We start from the raw sequence: 20,136 nt of genomic DNA on the forward strand, positions 1-20,136 counted from the left end.
GGCTCTCCCCCCCCCCCGCCGCGATTTCCCGAGGCTCTCCCCCCGCCGCGATTTCCCGAGGCTCTCCCCCCCCCGCCGCGATTTCCCGAGGCTCTCCCCCCCCCGCCGCGATTTCCCGAAGCTCTCCCCCCGCGCCGCGATTTCCCGAGGCTCTCCTCCCCCGCGATTTCCCGAGGCTCTCACCCCCCGCGATTTCCCGAGGCTCTCTCCCCCCCGCCCCCGCGATTTCCCGAGGCTCTCTCCCCCTCGCCCCCGCGATTTCCCGAGGCGCTCTCCCCGCCGCCCCCCGCGATTTCCCGAGGCCCTCTCCCCCCCGCCGCCCCCCGCGATTTCCCGAGGCTCGCACCCCCCGCGATCTCACGAGGCTGTGTGCTGGCGTCACGGGGGCCGTGCGCATGCGTGCCGGCGTCACGGGGGCCGTGCGCATGCGTGCCGGCGTCAAGGCGGCTGCGCAACGGCCGTGCGCATGCGTGGTTGCCGTTTAAAAAAAAGCCAGAGCGGGCTCTCGCGGGCGGGCGGCGCATGCGCGGTCAGTGCCAGCACCGCGAGGCGGCCCGCGGGGAGTAGGCAGGGAAACCCCGCGGGCTGGCGGCCGTTAGAGCAGGGAGTAGGCAGGGAAACCCCGCGGGCTGGCAGCCGTTAGAGCGGCTCACTTCGGGCCCCGACACCGTCAAACCTGAGAGGGGGAAGCAGAGAGAGACAGAGAGGGAAGAGGAGAAGGAGAGAGAGGGAAGAGAAGGAGAGAGAGGGAAGAGGAGAAGGAGAGAGAGAGAGAGGGAAGAGAGAGAGATAGAGAAATTTTTGGAGCTTCAGGCCTGCCTGTAGCGGGCCTGGAGACCAGCACCGAGTCCCCCCTGCGCGAGGGTGAGGAGGAGGGAGGGAGGGAGGGGGTTTGCTAAACACAATATAAAACTGAAATAAATTGTTAATTAATTCCCTAACACATAATTCAAATATTTACCTTAGTTCCCTAACACACAGAAAGTGTGGGGGAAAAAATTGTGGAAAATCAAGATGGCGGCCACTCACCTCGGTTCAGAAGGATAAGGCCCGCCCACACACGCACCGGTTGGTCGACCGGTCAGGTCACCGAAGCGTAGGATTGGTCAATCGTCGAGTCACTCGACACTCAACTGTAGGAAGACCTCGACGTCACACGGTCGCTAATGAGATGCTAATGAGCGGAACGCTGAACGTTTTTGGGATACCGCGGGCGGGATTTTTGTCCAGCCGAAACGTAAATACGCCGATGACCGGTTCGGAATCGCAAGCTTTCTTTTGAGGCGACGCGCGCGTCGGTACGCTCTGTAACTTTCAAACGTATCGAGGCCAGGCGGACAGACAGACAGGCAGACAGAAGAGCCGCTTTATATATATAGATAAACGGCAGACTTGCGCAACGTATTAAGGCACATAAACATGGCCGACTGTACGTCACACAGAGGTTGCAGCCGGTTTGCCCTGCAGTGGATGAAGCCACAATCTTTTCTGCATGTCACAGCACAGTGATTGGCTGTTTCTCACACTGATTCAGGGTCAGGGTGTCACGCGCCGCCTCCAGCCTCCGCTCAGCGCTGAAGAGCCCCAATTGGTGCAGCCTGTGACCTCTGACTCAGGGCTGTGACCCCGGGGTGACAGCCAGGGTCTCCTAAGGGGCTCCTGCACCACCCCAGTAAAATGTTTATATCGGCTATAAATTCCTCGATATTAATTCCTACAAGCAAAGTTGCGAAGTAGCATCAATACGGCCACCGGGATTGTTAGCCTCGATTATGGACTCAATTGTCTGGAGTTGGACTTGAACCCAACAACCTTCTGACGCAGAGGCAAAAAATCTTACTCACTGAGACACGGCTGATACTTGCTGATATGTTCCCTTGAAGTGGAGGCACCGTCTGCGGCAGTTTTATTTCACTGAGGTTTTTGTACAGCGACAGATGAGTTTTAAAACACTGTGTTTCTCAACCCGCAGAAATATATGGCGGTGTCCTGGATTTCCGCTCGAGTGAGCGTTAAAGGAAACTTCTTTTCTGCGTTGGTCTGGCCGGCCTCGAATCTTCCCTTGGCAAAATCCGCCTCGTCTTTGCTGTTTTTATCCCGGTACAAAATAAATCGCGGAACCTGGTTCGTGTACTGCTGGTACCAGTACAGGTCGGGGTCACTGAGTCTTGTTGTGTAGCTACAGTCTATTTTCACAACATCTCCTTCAGTCACATAGAGCGTGGGCTGAGGTTGTGACACCGAATCTGCCTGAATCTCCCCTGAAATAAAAGTTAACTGTGTGTTGAATACCATACTGAGATAGAACGTCTATTAACATCACCTTGGTGCAAACAGACACAAGGCCTGGCCGTACTTACCGATCACCAGGCACAATATAATGAGATTACGGTACGACATGGGCTCTTTTGTATCTTCACCAACAACCCCTTGGAACAGCAGTTCTATATCCTGTTGCAATCTATTATAATGAGTAAAGTGAGCAACTGTTTGATTGGAAGGTATAACAGAAGGTGAGGAAGTAGCTCGTGCAATTCTATTCCTGGTTTAATGGGCCGAATGCTTCAACTGGGTGACAGCATTTTAACTCCACCCCTTCCACAGTTCACCTTCCGCTGAAACCCTCATCCGTGCCTTTGTCACATCTAGACTCGACTATTCCAATGCTCGACTGGCCGGACTCCCACCTTACACCACCCGTAAACTGGAGCTCATTCAAAACTCTCCTGCCCGTATCGTAACTCGCTCTGAGTCCCGTTCGCCCATCACGCCTGTGCTCGCTGGCCTTCTTTGGCTCCCGGTAAGGCAACGCATCGATTTCAATATTCTCATCCGTGTATACAAACACACTCCATGGCCTCGCCCCTCCCTATTTCTGTAACTGCCTCCAGCCCCTCAACCCTCCGAGAGCTCTGTGCGCCTCCAATTCAGCTTTTGGAGATTAAAGAAAAGATTAAATGTGTTTGCTCCACAATTAACTGTCAGAAATGCCCCCAAACAACCCAGATGCTGAGTAGCCGCATTGTCGCTCTCCGCTCTGTAAAAGGGGGGTTTTGATATTTGAAGATATCCGTTCTAATCCCCGCCCTCAATAATCTCCTGTCGTGTTTCAGGATGCTCTGACCTCACTTCATTGTATCCCCAGTGGTGCTGTGAGATCCGGTATGTGGTGAGCTGGCTGTCAGTGAATGGAAACACCCCGAGCTGGGCTGCAGTCAGTGTCCTTATAGGGGAATGGTTCAGCTTTTAGAGACCGGGGTGGGAATGAAACCTGGATATTGGAACCCGGAAGCTGAGGGATTGTTAATGCTGACAGGAAACATTCCAGCATTAAATAGAGATTCTGAAGGGCAATGGACATTGGGAGATCTCTGTGCTTGGGCCTTGTTTTAAAGAGTACAATCACTACCTTGTGAAATCTGTTCATTGTGCATAAACTGTCTGTGACCCGGCAACGTACTCTGATCAAATAAACCCAGTGTACAGGCCGAGATCAAAGGATCCGGGACACTGACATGGAAGATGTGTAAAGGGCTTCAGAATATTGCAGGCAGGCACGGAAAGGGGTCGAAAGACAAAAGGGGAGTTAAGTTTCGTTATAAATACAAGTTGAAAGCACAAACTAATACAATTCCTGAATTGGATATTTTTTGTTATTCGTTCCGGGATGTGTGCATCGCTGACATGTCCAGCATTTATTGCTCCTCCGTAATAGCCCTTGAGAAGGGGATGGTGAGCCACTTTCTTGAACCGCTGCAGTCCGTGTGGTGAAGATGCTCCCACAGTGCAGTTAGTGAGGCAGTTCGAGGAATTTGACCCAGCGACGATGAAGAAACGACGATATACTTCCAAGTCAGGATGTTGTCTAACTTGCAGGGGAACTTGTAGGTGATGGTATTCTCATAAACCTGCCTGCCCTTGTCCTATGTGGTAGAAGTCGCGGATTTGAGAAGTGCTGTCGAAGAAGCCTTGGCGAGTTGCTGCAGTGCATATTGTAGATGGTACACACTGCAGCCACGGTACGCCAAATGTAAGATTCGCAAAATTAATATTGTATTAATAAGGGTCGAATGGCAGAAGAGGCCACGATATTAAAGACTGTTTTAAAAGAAGCCCAGGAAAAAGGGGCATTCAAAATGGCCGCCAGACCCCGTGACCAACTTATTGGGACACTTGAAAATGGGTCCTGCAGTCCTCAGACTTCTTTGTGGATTCAACCCACAGTAGGTTCTGGAAGCCGTTTCTGAGAAAACGAAACCAGACTTTAACTTATACATACCTGTCTCTGTTTATATTACACTAGACCCTGTGTCTGTTTATATTATACTAGACCCTGTTTCTGTTTATATTACACTAGATTCTGTCTCTGTTTATATTACATGACACCGTGTCTCTAGTTTTATTACACTAGACCCTGTCTCTGTTTATATTACACTGGACCCTGTCTCTGTTTATATTACGCTGGACCCTGTCTCTGTTTATATTACACTATACCTGTCTCTGTTTATATTACACTAGACACTGTCTCTGTTTATATTACACTAGACCCTGTCTCTGTTTATATTACACTAGACCCTGTCTCTGTTTATACTACACTGGACCCCATCTATGTATATATTACACGAGACCCTGTCTCTGTTTATATTACACTAGATCCTGTCCCAGTTAATATTACACTAGACCTTGTCTCTGTTTATATTACACTAGACGCTGTCTCTGTTTATATTACATTAGACTTGTCTCTGTTTATATTACACTAGACACTGTCTCTGTTTATAACACACTAGTCGCTGCCTCTGTTTATATTACACGAGACCCTGTCTCGGTTTATATTACACGAGATCCTGTCCCTGTTTATATTACACTGGACCCTGTCTCTGTTTATATTACACTAGACCCTGCTCTGTTTATATTACACTAGATTCTGTCTCTGTTTATATTACACTACACCCTGACTCTGGTTTTATTACACTAGACCCCGTGTCTGTTTATATTACACAGGACCCTGTGTCTGTTTATATTACACTGGACCCTGTCTCTGTTTATATTACACTATACCTGTCTCTGTTTATATTACACTAGACCCTGTCTCTGTTTATATTTCACTAGACCCTGTCTCTGTTTATATTACACTCGACTCTGTCTCTGTTAATTTTATACTAGACCCTGTCTCTGTTTATATTACACGAGACCCTGTCTCTGTTTATATTACACTTGACTCTGAATCTGTTTATATTACACTCGACCCTGTCTCTGTTTATAATACAATAGACCCTGTCTCTGTTTATATTACACTAGACTCTGTCTCTGTTTAAATTACACTAGACCCTGTCTTTGTTTATATTAAACTCGACCCTGTCTCTCTTTATATTAAACTATACACTTTCTCTGTTTATATTATACGAGACCCTGTCTCTGTTTATATTGCACTAGACCCCGTCCCTGTTTATATTACACTGGACCCTGTGACTGTTTATATTACACTAGGCCCTGTCTCTGTTTATATTACACTAAACCCTGTATCTGTTTATATTACTCTAGACGCTGACACGGTTTACATTACACTAGACCCTGTCTCTCTTTATATTACACAAGACCCTGTCTCTGCTTATATTACACTAGATCCTGTCTCTGTTTATATTACACTGGACACTGTCGCTGCTTATATTACATTTGAACCTGCCTCTGTTTATATTACACTAGACCCGTCTCTGTTTTTATTTCACTAGACCCTGTCTCTGTTTATTTTACACTGCACCCTGTCTCTGTTTATATTACACTATACCCTGTCTCTGTTTATTTTACATTAGACTGTGTCTTTGTTTATATTAAACTCGACCCTGTCTCTCTTTATATTAAACTATACACTGTCTCTCTTTATATTATACCAGACACTGTCTCTGTTTATATTACACTAGACCCTGTCCCTGTTTATATTACACTGGACCCTGTCTCTGTTAATATTACAGTAGACCCTGTTTCTGTTTATATTCCACTAGACCCTGTCACTGTTTATATTACTCGAGACGCTGACTCAGTTTACATTACACTAGACCCTTTCTCTGTTTAAATTACACTAGGCCCTGTCTCGGTTTATATTACACTAGATCCTGTCTCTGTTTGTATTACACTGGACACTGTCTCTGTTTATATTACACTTGACCCTGCCTCTGTTTATATTACACGAGACCCTGTCTCGGTTTATATTACACGAGATCCTGTCCCTGTTTATATTACACTGGACCCTGTCTCTGTTTATATTACACTAGACCCTGCTCTGTTTATATTACACTAGATTCTGTCTCTGTTTATATTACACTACACCCTGACTCTGGTTTTATTACACTAGACCCCGTGTCTGTTTATATTACACAGGACCCTGTGTCTGTTTATATTACACTGGACCCTGTCTCTGTTTATATTACACTATACCTGTCTCTGTTTATATTACACTAGACCCTGTCTCTGTTTATATTTCACTAGACCCTGTCTCTGTTTATATTACACTCGACTCTGTCTCTGTTAATTTTATACTAGACCCTGTCTCTGTTTATATTACACGAGACCCTGTCTCTGTTTATATTACACTTGACTCTGAATCTGTTTATATTACACTCGACCCTGTCTCTGTTTATAATACAATAGACCCTGTCTCTGTTTATATTACACTAGACTCTGTCTCTGTTTAAATTACACTAGACCCTGTCTTTGTTTATATTAAACTCGACCCTGTCTCTCTTTATATTAAACTATACACTTTCTCTGTTTATATTATACGAGACCCTGTCTCTGTTTATATTGCACTAGACCCCGTCCCTGTTTATATTACACTGGACCCTGTGACTGTTTATATTACACTAGGCCCTGTCTCTGTTTATATTACACTAAACCCTGTATCTGTTTATATTACTCTAGACGCTGACACGGTTTACATTACACTAGACCCTGTCTCTCTTTATATTACACAAGACCCTGTCTCTGCTTATATTACACTAGATCCTGTCTCTGTTTATATTACACTGGACACTGTCGCTGCTTATATTACATTTGAACCTGCCTCTGTTTATATTACACTAGACCCGTCTCTGTTTTTATTTCACTAGACCCTGTCTCTGTTTATTTTACACTGCACCCTGTCTCTGTTTATATTACACTATACCCTGTCTCTGTTTATTTTACATTAGACTGTGTCTTTGTTTATATTAAACTCGACCCTGTCTCTCTTTATATTAAACTATACACTGTCTCTCTTTATATTATACCAGACACTGTCTCTGTTTATATTACACTAGACCCTGCCCTGTTTATATTACACTGGACCCTGTCTCTGTTAATATTACAGTAGACCCTGTTTCTGTTTATATTCCACTAGACCCTGTCACTGTTTATATTACTCGAGACGCTGACTCAGTTTACATTACACTAGACCCTTTCTCTGTTTAAATTACACTAGGCCCTGTCTCGGTTTATATTACACTAGATCCTGTCTCTGTTTGTATTACACTGGACACTGTCTCTGTTTATATTACACTTGACCCTGCCTCTGTTTATATTACACGAGACCCTGTCTCGGTTTATATTACACGAGATCCTGTCCCTGTTTATATTACACTGGACCCTGTCTCTGTTTATATTACACTAGACCCTGCTCTGTTTATATTACACTAGATTCTGTCTCTGTTTATATTACACTACACCCTGACTCTGGTTTTATTACACTAGACCCCGTGTCTGTTTATATTACACAGGACCCTGTGTCTGTTTATATTACACTGGACCCTGTCTCTGTTTATATTACACTATACCTGTCTCTGTTTATATTACACTAGACCCTGTCTCTGTTTATATTTCACTAGACCCTGTCTCTGTTTATATTACACTCGACTCTGTCTCTGTTAATTTTATACTAGACCCTGTCTCTGTTTATATTACACGAGACCCTGTCTCTGTTTATATTACACTTGACTCTGAATCTGTTTATATTACACTCGACCCTGTCTCTGTTTATAATACAATAGACCCTGTCTCTGTTTATATTACACTAGACTCTGTCTCTGTTTAAATTACACTAGACACTGTCTCTGTTTATATTACACTTGACCCTGTCTCTGATTATATTACACTAGACGCTGTCTCGGTTTATATTACACTAGACCCTGTCCCTGTTTATATTACACTGGACCCTGTCCCTGATTATATTACACTAGACCCTGTCTCTGTTTATATTACACTAGACCCTGCTCTGTTTAAATTACACTAGACTCTGTCCCTGTTTATATTACACTACACCCTGTCTCTGTTTGTATTACACTATACCGTGTCTCTGTTTATATTACACTTGGCCATGTCTCTGTTTATATTACACTAGACCCTGGCTCTGTTTATATTACACTAGTCCCTGTCTCTGTTTATATTACACTAGACCCTGTCTCTGTTTATATTACACTAGGCCCTGTCTCTGTTTATATTACACTAGACTCTGGACCTGTTTATATTAAACTAGACCCTGTCGCTGTTTATATTACACTAGACTCTGTCTCTGTTTATATTACACTAGACCGTGTTTCTGTTTATATTGCACTAGATCCTGTCTCTGTTTATATTACACTAGACTCTGTCTCTGTTTATATTACACTAGACCGTGTTTCTGTTTATATTGCACTAGATCCTGTCTCTTTTTATATTACACTAGACACTGTCTCTGTTTATATTATACGAGAACCTGTTTCTGTTTATATTACACTAGACCCTGTCTCTGTTTATATTACACTAGACCCTGTGTCTGTTTATATTATACTAGACCCTGTTTCTGTTTATATTACACTTGGCCCTGTCTCTGTTTATATTACACCAGACCCTGGCGCTTTTTATAATACACTAGACGCTGTCTCTGTTTATATTAAACTAGACCCTGTCTCTGTTTATATTACACTCGACCCTGTCTCTGTTTATATTACACTAGACCCTGTCTCTGTTTATATTACACTAGACCCTGTCACTGTTTATATTACACTAGACCCTGTCTCTGTTTATATTACACTAGACCCTGTCTCTGTTTATATTACACTAGACCCTGTCTCTGTTTATATTACACTAGACCCTGTCTCTGTTTATATTACACTAGGCCCTGTCTCTGTTTATAATACACTAGACTGTGGCTCTGTGTATCTTACACTTGTCCCTGTCTCTGTTTATATTACACTAGACCCTGTTTCTGTTCATATTAAACTAGAGTCTGTCTCTGTTTATATTACACTAGACCCTGTCTCTGTTTATTTTTCTCTAGGCCCTTTTTCTGTTTAAATTACACTAGACCGTGTCCCTGCTTATATTGCACTAGACCCTGTCTCTTTTTATATTATACTAGACCCTGTCTCTGTTTATATTACACGAGTCTCTGCCTCTATTTATATTACACTGGGCCTTGTCTCTGTTTATACTACACAAGACCCTGTCTCGGTTTATATTACACTAGACCCTGTCTCTGTTTTTATTACACTAGACCCTGTCTCTGTTTATATACACTAGACCATCTCTCTTTATATTACACTAGACTCTGTCTCTGTTTATATTACATTTGACTCTGTCGCTCTTTATATTACACTAGACCCTGTCCCTGTATATATTACGCTAGGCCCTGTCTCTGATATATTACACTAGACCCTGTCTCTGTTTATATTACACTAGACCCTGTCTCTGTTTAGATTACACTAGGCCCTGTCACTGTTTATATTACACTAGACCCTGTCTCTGTTTATATTACACTAGAGCTGTCTCTGTTCATATTACACTACACCCTGTCTCTGTTTATATTACACTGGACCCTGTCTCTCTCTATATTACACTAGATCCTGTCTCTGTTTATATTACACTAGGCCCTGTCTATGTTTATATTACACTAGACTGTGGATCTCTTTATATTAAACTAGACCCTGTCTCTGTTTATATTATACTAGGCCCTGTCTCTGTTTATATTACACTAGACACTGTCTCTGTTTATATAACACTAGACCCTGTCTCTGTTTATATTACACTAGGCCCTTTCTCTGTTTATATTACACTAGACTGTTTTTCTGTTTATATTACACTAGGTCCTGTCTTTGTTTATATTACACTAGACCCTGTCTCTGATTATATTACACTAGACCCTGTCTCTCTTTATATTACACTAAACCCTGTCTCTGCTTATATTACACTAGACCCTGTCTCTGTTTATATTACACTAAACCCTGTCTCTGCTTATATTACACTCGACACTGTCTCTGTTTATATTATACGAGAACCTGTTTCTGTTTATATTACACTAGACCGTGTCTCTGTTTATATTACACTAGACCCTGTCTCTGTTTATATTACACTAGACCCTGTCTCTGTTTAAATTACACTAGACCCTGTCTCTGTTTATATTACACTAGACCCTGTCTCTGTTTATATTACACTAGACCCTGTCTCTGTTTATCTTACACTAGAGCCTGTCTCTGTTTATATTACACTAGGCCCTTTCTCTGTTTATATTACACTAGACTGTGGCTCTGTGTATATTACACTTGTCCCTGTCTCTGTTTATATTACACAAGACCCTGTCTCTGTTTATTTTTCTCTAGGCCCTTTTTCTGTTTATATTACACTAGACCGTGTCTCTGTTTATATTACACAACACCCTGTCTCTGTTTATATTAAACTAAACCCTGTCTCTATTTATGATACAGTAGATTCTGACTCACTTTATATTACACTAGACCCTGTCTCTGTTTATATACACTCGACCATCTCTCTTTATATTACACTAGACTCTGTCTCTGTTTATAATTCATTAGACCCTGTCGCTCTTTATATTACACTAGACCCTGTCTCTGTTTATATTACACAAGACCCTGTCCCTGTATATATTACGCTAGGCCCTGTCTCTGTTTATATTACACTAGACCCTGTCTCTGTTTATATTACACTAGACCCTGTCTCTGTTTAGATTACACTAGACCCTGTCACTGTTTATATTACAGTAGACCCTGTGTCTCTCTATATTACACTAGACACTGTCTCTGTTTATATTGCACTAGACCCTGTCTCTGTTTATATTACACTAGACCCTGTCGCTGTTTATATTACACTAGACTCTGTCTCTGTTTATATTACACTAGACCCTGTCTCTGTTTATATTACAATAGACCCTGGCCTAGAAATTCAGTTGGTTGCGCCAGCCGTTAGCACCTGAGGAGGAGTAGATTCCAGGCGCTAGGCGGCTTGCGCCTGGGCGAAGCATGAACTGCACCTCGCCCCAACTTCACTAGAAATTTAGCGGTGGCGCAAAGTCTTTGCGCGCACTCAGCTGCGCGCGCAGATCATGACGTCATTTCCTCATGCAACGCTCTTTGTGCACCCCCAACCGGAACTTCAGTCGTGCCACCCCATTGGGCGCCTGGCGCCCCTAGCAACTGTTAAGTGGAATGGTGCTCAACCGATGCGGGCACGGGGGGTTCAAATTAAAGGGCACTCATCCTGCAATATAAAAGGCTGCCCTTTTGCAACACACCTTCTTGCGAAACGGATCTTTGGCGAGAGACCAAGGTAGACAGCTTTCTGCTTTGGCCCAACACTCGGACAGGTACTTCTGGCTTCAGGCCACAGCTTTCAAAAGTTTTTGACTTCATTGACATCTCATTGTTTACCAGCATATTATGGGGGCTGCAATGGGTGTAAACGCTGGCTTTCTCAATTACATCCAAAGGGCTCAGAGACGCCATGAGAGCGTGGCAGCTCTGGCTAGACGGAGAGGGGGCAACAGGCATCAGCAAAGGAGGCATTACCCACCGAGGGTATACCGCCTGCAGTTCTACTATCTCAACATGTCTGAGGAGCAGTGTGTTCGGAGGCTACGATTCAGAAGGGATGTGGTCACAGAGATCTGCCAGCTGCTTGCCGGTGATCTGCAGCCACAGCTGAGGTGCAGGACGTCTCTGTCGGTGGCAGTGAAGGTGACGGTGGCTCTCAACTTCTATGCTACCGGCTCCTTCCAATCCGCTACTGGGGACATTTCCAACATCTCCCAGTTCGTCGTGCATTGCTGCATCTGCCAGGTGACCAATGCCCTTTTCAAAAGGAGACGTCAGTTCATCTCCTTCTCCATGGCCCTTGACAAGCAGCAACAGCGTGCAATGGGCTTTGCAGCATTCGCGGGCTTCCCCATGGTGCAGGGCACCATTGACTGTATGCATGTGGCTTTGCGGGCACCTCTGGAGAATGCCAAGGATTACCGCAACCAGAAGGGCTACCATTCGCTGAACGTACAGCTGGTGTGTGACCACAGGCAGCTCATCCTAGCTGTCAATGCCCGCTTTACAGGCAGCAGCCACGATGCCTTCATCCTCCGACAGACTTCTGTGGCAGACATGTTCCAGGCCCAGCCTCACCCACGAGGATGGCTTATCGGGGACAAAGACTATCCTTTGTGTACCTGGCTGATGACCCCGCTCCATGCGCCCAGCACCCCTGCTGAAGAGCGATACAGCGAGAGCCATCAAGCAACGAGGAACATCATCGAACAAACAATCGGCATCCTGAAGCAACGGTTCCGCTGTCTCGATCGTTCCGGGGGAGCACTGCAGTATTCGCCGGAGCGAGTCTCCCATTTCGTCGTTGTTTGCTGCATGCTGCACAACCTGGCTATCCGCAGGACTCAGCCACTGCCACCACGCATTGGAGGACCACCTGAGGAGGAGGAGCAGGAGGAGGAGGAGGTGGACCAGCACAGGAGGGAGGCACAAAGTGCAAGGGCCGCCCGTCGCCGACTTATTGAACGTCGGTTCTCGGCCCCCTCTCAGGGATTGGCTTGTGCCAATGTCAGCAGATGAATGTAGCCGCTCCACAAGCCCTCAGCCGAGCAGGCCAACCAGGACTTAACCAAAAAACCATGCACACTGCAATTTAACAACAAAAATTTATTGAAAACCTCTGCCCTTCCCACATTACATGCTCATGTGGAGAAGTCCCCTCCAAAAACACAAAACTACCAGTCTCGACCTTACAAAAATAAAGAAAGACACCAGTCTCGGCCTTACACAAATAAAGATATACACCAGTCTCGGCCTTACACAAATAAAGAAAGACAGCAGTCTCGGCCTTACACAAAAACAGATAGACACCAGTCTCGGCCTTACACCAAAACAACTGCACAAGTGTCGGCCTTCCAACAAGCACCAGGCATTTGTGCATACCTCTACTTTTTGCCCTGCGAGGGCGATGCCTTGCGCATCCTTGCCTGGCCCCTGCCCGCCCTGCTGCTCCTCAATGGGAGCCCAGTGGCTGCAGCAAGGCTGGGGAAAGGCTGCTGAGGGGCAGATGGCGAGACGGCAGATGCCCTTGGGGGTCGGCCTGCACCAGTTCTGGCCTTGGAGGGGCCGGCTGGTGACTGCTCCAAATCTGGCTGGGCAGCAGCAGTGTGTCCAGCAGCTCGTGGCAGCTGCAATGGTGGAGTGGCAGTTTCGGCTGCAGGAATGGTGGCAACCTGGCAGATCGCAGGTGCTCGCTGGTCGCCTGACACATTGGCACTCGCACGGGCCAGCACTGCAGCATGCGCAGCAACCAGCTGAAGGACAGATTCCTGGGCTGCTGCTGTGCGGCAAGTGCCCTGGCGAGGCCTGGCTGATCCAGCGAGGGTGGCAGCAGTTAGTGCCCGTGTGGCCCTGGTCTGTGTCCGCAATACACCAGCCAGTGAATGGACGGCACGACGGAGCACTTGGCTAGAAGCCGACTGTGCTGCCGTGAAGTCCTGCAGACTCGTGGCCTGTGCTGCCGCGATGTCCTGCAGACTCCTGGCCTGTGCTGCATTGATGTCCTGCACACTCCTGGCCTGTGCTGCACTGAATTGTTGCAGACTCCTGGCCTGTGCTGACCCGAATTCCTGCACACACCTTGCCAGTGACTCTATGGAGTCAGGCATCCTTGCCACTGCAGCAATGAGCTCAGTGTGCCTGCGCTCAGCCTGGACGGCCATTTCCTCTAGGAGGCGCACCTCCTCTGCGCTGACCGTCGCAGGACTGCAGGCCGCACTCACCCTCTGGGGAGAAGTCCGCCGAGCTTCCCCACCCCTCCCGCGTTGCTGCAGGCCGCTGGGCCCAGGAGCTTCACTCTCCTCTGACCCATCCCCCCGGCTCCCCTCCAGGGAAGACGTGTCCCCTACATCGGCATGGGCTGGCGCGGCTGAGGGTGGCACTGATGGGCCGGCTTCCTCTTCCTCCTCCTCGTCTTCCGAAGGGGTGACAGTGGCAGCTTGAGGGCCCGCCTCCTCACCTGATGATTCACCATCTGAAAGCAGGAAGGCACAAGAGTAGCTTTAGAGTGAGGACAGGGCGGCAGCGAGGGAGGCATGAGTGGTGCCATTCACCGCATTGGTCGGACAGTGGCAAAGGATGCTGATCTGATGCGCAAGTGGAACGAGCAAGGTCCAAAATGTCATGCCCTTACCATTGGTGCCCAGAACAGGGTCGGCATCTCCAGTGGCGACGGGGCCAATCAGCCGGCCTCCCATAATGCGCTCCACACGCTGGTCAAGGTCGGAGAGCTGTTTGATGTCAGGACGGCCTCCCCCGGTCTCAGTTTGGTTGCGCCAGTTGTGTGCAACCTTGGCCTGCAAGAGAAAGGACGGCCTCTAAGTACAGTGTGAAGCCCCGATATTGCCTGCATTGCCTCCCATGGTCGAATAGCTTGTACAGTGTGTAGCCCTGATCTTGTCTGCACTGCCTCCCATGGTCGAATAGCTTGGACAGTGTGTAGCCCTGATCTTGTCTGCACTGCCTCCCATGTTCGAATAGCTTGGACAGTGTGTAAAGTGCTGAATGTGCAAGTGATTTTCATGCCAGTCCCATAGATGCTGGATGAGGGCTGGCCATTAGGGCTTTCAGGTCCCATTGCCCATAATGTGAGGTGCGCATGCAAGGATGAGGAGGACACTGGAAAGTGTACTCACCCTGACAACCCGAGTGAGGTCGTTGAACTTCTTCCGGCATTGCACAGCAGTCCTGGCAACCACGCTGTTGGAAGACACCCTGTTGGACACCTCCCTCCAGGCCTTCTGGTAGGCGCTGGGCAGCGGCCTCTTGCCACCTTCTGGGTACAAAACATGGTGCCTGCGCTCCACTCCGCCAACCAGCAACCTCAGGTCACCGTCGCTGGAGCGCTGCGCTCTCTCCCTGGCCTTCTCCATAGTCCTGGGCGTTGTACAGGTGAAGCTGAAGTGGTCAGGCCTAGGTTGAGGGCTGCAGTGTGCAGGGCGTGGCAGGCAAACAAATCGACCCTCCCCCTTTGAGAGCTGACCGGCGCCAGAGTATCTGCCGCCAATCAAGAACTTGACGCACCTGCGCTTTGCCCGGCCTCGGGGGTATCGCTCAGCACCGCCGGCTTAGCGCCTAAAGATAGTCATGCTTCGCCTGTTTTAGCGCAGCAGCAACCTCTTGGGACAATGCGACTGAATATCGGTGAAGGGGGCGCGACTTTGCGCCGGGCGCAAACTTTAGCGGCCGCCCGACTTTACCACCCCAAAAGTGGCTATACTGAATTTCTAGGCCCCTGTCTCTATTTATATTAAACTAGACCCTGTCTCTGTTTAGATTACACTGGACACTTTCTCTGTTTATATTAAACTAGACCCTGTCTCTGTTAATATTACACTAGACCCTGTCTCTGATTATATTACACAAGACCCTGTCTCTGTTTATATTAGACTAGATCCAGTCTCTGTTTATTTTACACGACACCCTGTCTCTGTTTATTTTACACTAGATCCTGTCTCTGTTTATATTACACTGGACACTTTCTCTCTTTATATTACACGAGACCCTGTCTCTGTTTACATTACAGTAGACCCTGGCTCTGTTTATTTTACACTAGATCCTGTCACTGTTTATATTACACTAGACCCTGTCACTGTTTATATGACACTAGATTATGTCTCTGTTTATATTACACTAGACCCTGTCTTTGTTTATATTAAACTAGACCCTGTCTCTGTTTATATTAAACTATACCCTGTCTCTGCTTATATTATACTAGACCCTGTCACTGTTTATATTACACTAGGCCCTGTCTCTGTTTATATTACACTAGACCCTTTCTCTGTTTATATTACACTAGACACTGTCACTGTTTATATTACACTAGACCCTGTCTCTGTTTATATTACACTAGACCCTGTCTCTGTTTATATTACACTAGACACCGTCTCTGTTTATATTACACTAGTCCCTGTCCCTGTTTATATTACACTAGACCCTGTCTCTGTTTATATTACACTGGACCCTGTCTCTGTTTATATTACACTAGACCCTGTCACTCTTTATATAACACTAGACACTGTTTCTGTTTATAGTACACTAGATCCTGTCTCTGTTTATATTACACTAGACCCTGTCTCTGTTTATATTATACTAGACACTGTCTCTCCTTATATTACTCTAGACCCTGTCTCTGCTTATATTACACTAGACCCTGTCTCTGCTTATATTACACTGGACCCTGTCTCTGTTTATATTACACTGGACACTGTCTCTGTTTATATTACACTCGACACTGTCTCTGTTTATATTACACTAGACCCTGTCTCTGTTTATATTACACTAGACTTTGTCTCTGGCTTTACCACACTGGACCCTATCTCTGTTTATATTACAATGGCCCTGTCTCTGTTTATATTACACTATGCCCTGTCTCTGTTTTTATTACACTGGCCCCTGTATCTGTTGATATTAGACTAGACCCTGTCTCTGTTTATATTACTCTAGACCCTGTCTCTGTTTCGATTACACTAGAGCCTGTCTCTCTTTATATTACACGAGACCCTGTCGCTATTTATCGTACACTGGACCCTGACTCTGTTTATATTACACTGGACACTGTCTCTGATTATATTACACTAGACCCTGTCCCTATTTATATTACACTAGACCCTGTCTCTGTTTATATTAAACGATACCCTGTCTCTGTTTATATTATACTAGACCCTGTTTCTGTCTAGATTACACAAGACCATTTCTCCGTGTATATTACACTAGACCCTGTCTCTGTTTATATTACACTAGACCCTGTCTCTGTTTATATTACAATAGACCCTGTCTCTGTTTATATTACACTAGACCCCGTCTCTGTTTATATTACACAAGACCCTGTCTCTGTTTATATTTCTCTAGACATTGTCTCTGTTTTTATTACACAAGACCCTGTCTCTGTTTATATTACACTAGACTTTGTCTCTTGTTTTATTACACTGGACCCTGTCTCTGTATATATTACAGTAGGCCCTGTCTCTGTCTATATTACACTAGGCCCTGTCTGTGCTTTTATTACACTGGACCCTGTCTCTGTTTATACTAGACTAGACCCTGTCTCTGTTTATATTACACTAGATTTGTCTCTGGTTTTATTACACTGGACCCTGTCTCTGTTTATATTACACTGGGCCCTGTCTCTGTTTATATTACACTAGGCCTTTCTCTGTTTATATTACACTGGACACTGTCTCTGTTTATATTACAGTAGATCCTGTCTCTGTTTATGCTACACTAGACCATGTCTCTGTTTATATTACACTAGACCCTGTCTTTGTTTATATTACACTAGGCCCTGTCTCTGTTTAAATTATAGAAGACCCTGTCTCTGTTTATGTTACACTGGACTTTGTCTCTGTTTTTATTACACTGGACCCAGTCTCTGTTTATATTTCACTAGACCCTGTCTCTGCTTATATTACACTAGACCCTTTCTCTGTTCAAATTACACTACTCCCTGTCTCTGTTTATATTACACTAGACCCTGTCGCTGTTTATATTACACTAGACCCTGTCTCTGTTTATATTACACTAGACCCTGTCTCTGTTTATTATACACTAGAACCTGTCTCTGTTTATATTACACTAGACGCTGTCTCTTTTTATATTACACGAGACCCTGTCTCGGTTTATATTACACTAGACCCTGTCTCTGTTTATATTACACTTGACTGTGGCTCTGTTTATATTACACTAGACCCTGTCTCCGTTTTATTACACTAGACCCTGTCTTTGTTTATATTAAACTAGACTCTGTCTCTGTTTATATTAAAATATTCCCTGTCTCTGTGTATATTATATTGGACCATGTCACTGTTTATATTACACTAGCCCCTGTCTCTCTTTAGATTATACTAGACCCTTTCTCTGTTTATATTAAACTATACCCTGTCTCTGTTAATATTGCACTAGACCTGTCTCTGTTTATATTACACAAGACCCTGTCTCTGTTTATATTACACTAGACCCTGTCTCTGTTTATATTACACTAGACCCTGTCTCTGTTTACATTACAATAGACCCTGTCTCTGTTTATTTTACACTAGACCCTGTTCTGTTTATATTACACTAGACCCTGTCTCTGTTTATATTACACAAGACCTTGTCTCTGTTTATATTACACTAGACCCTGTCTCTGTTTATATTACACTAGACCCTGTCTCTGTTTATATTACCCTAGACCCTGTCTCCGTTTATATCAAACTAGACCCTGTCGCTGTTTATATTATACTAGACCCTGCCTCTGTTTATATTAAACTAGACCCTATTTCTGTTTAGATTACACTAGATCCTGTCTCTGTTTATATTACACTAGACCCTGTCTCTGCTAAAATTACACTAGACCCTGCCTCTGTTTATATTACACTAGACCCCGTCCCTGTTTATATTACACGAGGTCCTGTCTCTGTTTATATTTCACTAGACCCTGTCGCTGTTTATATTACACGAGACCCTGTCGCTGTTTATAGTACACTGGACCCTGTCTCTGTTCATATTACACTGGACACTGTTTCTGTTTATGTTGCACTCGACACTGTCTCTGTTTATATTACACTAGACCCTGTCTCTGTTTTTATTATATTATACCCTGTCTCTGTTTATATTATACTGGGCCCTGTCTCTGTCTAGATTACACTAGACCCTTTCTCTGTTTTTATTTCCCTAGACCCTGTCTCTGTTTATATTACACTGGACCCTGTCTCTGTTTATATTACATTGGACCCTGTCTCTCTTTATATTACACTAGACCCTGTCTCTGTTTATATTACACTAGACCCTGTCTCTGTTTATATTCCACTAGACTTTGTCTCTGTTTTATTTACACTGGACCCTGTCTCTGTTTATATTATGCTAGACTTTGTCTCTGGTTTTATTACACTGGACGCTGTCTCTGTTTATATTACACTAGGCGCTGTCTCTGTTTATATTACACTCGGCCATGTCTCTGTTTATATTATGCTAGACTCTGTCTCTGCTTATATTACACTAGACCCTATCCTTCTTTATAATACTCGACTCTGTCTCTGTTTATACTCGATGAAACCCTGTTTCAGTTATTACTACACTAGACCCTATCTCTATTTATATTACACTAGAGCCTGTCTCTATTTTTAATGCACTAGAAACTGTCTCTGTTTAAATATCACTTGACCCTGTCTCTGTTTATATTACACTAGACCCTGTCTCTTTTTATATTACACTAGACCCTGTCTCTGTTTATATTACACTAGACCCTGTCTCTTTTTATATTACACTAGACCCTGTCTATGTTTATATTACAGTAGACCCTATCTCTGTTTTTATTACACTAGACCCTGTCTCTGTTTATATTACCCTAGACCCTGTCTCTGTTTATATTACACTAGACCCTGTCCTTTTTATATAATACTAGACTCTGTCTCTGTTTATACTAGATGAAACCCTGTCTCAGTTATTACTACACTAGACCCTGTCTCTATTTATATTACAATAGACCCTATCTCTATTTATATTACAATAGACCCTGTCACTGTTTATATTTCACTAGACCCTGTCTCTGTTTATATTACACTAGACCCTGTCTCTGTTTATATTACACTAGACCCTGTCTCTGTTTATATTACCCTAGACCCTGTCTCCGTTTATATCAAACTAGACCCTGTCGCTGTTTATATTATACTAGACCCTGCCTCTGTTTATATTAAACTAGACCCTATTTCTGTTTAGATTACACTAGATCCTGTCTCTGTTTATATTACACTAGACCCTGTCTCTGCTAAAATTACACTAGACCCTGCCTCTGTTTATATTACACTAGACCCCGTCCCTGTTTATATTA

The 20,136-nt window shown here is 44.8% G+C and overlaps 1 gene segment (V, D, J or C); it reads right to left on the reverse strand.

Annotated features, from left to right (window-relative positions):
- Positions 1-1,944: 1,944 nt before the first annotated feature.
- LOC147118566 (T cell receptor delta variable 3-like) lies at positions 1,945-2,400 on the reverse strand. The segment is given in 2 exon segments: positions 1,945-2,261; positions 2,361-2,400. Coding segments are annotated over 2 exon segments (357 nt in total).
- Between the last annotated feature and the right edge of the window lie 17,736 nt (positions 2,401-20,136).

Source organism: Somniosus microcephalus, chromosome 4 (genome assembly GCF_052327205.1).
Source record: "Somniosus microcephalus isolate GS21.2 chromosome 4, FLI_Smic_1.0, whole genome shotgun sequence".
Lineage (NCBI taxonomy): Eukaryota > Metazoa > Chordata > Chondrichthyes > Squaliformes > Somniosidae > Somniosus > Somniosus microcephalus.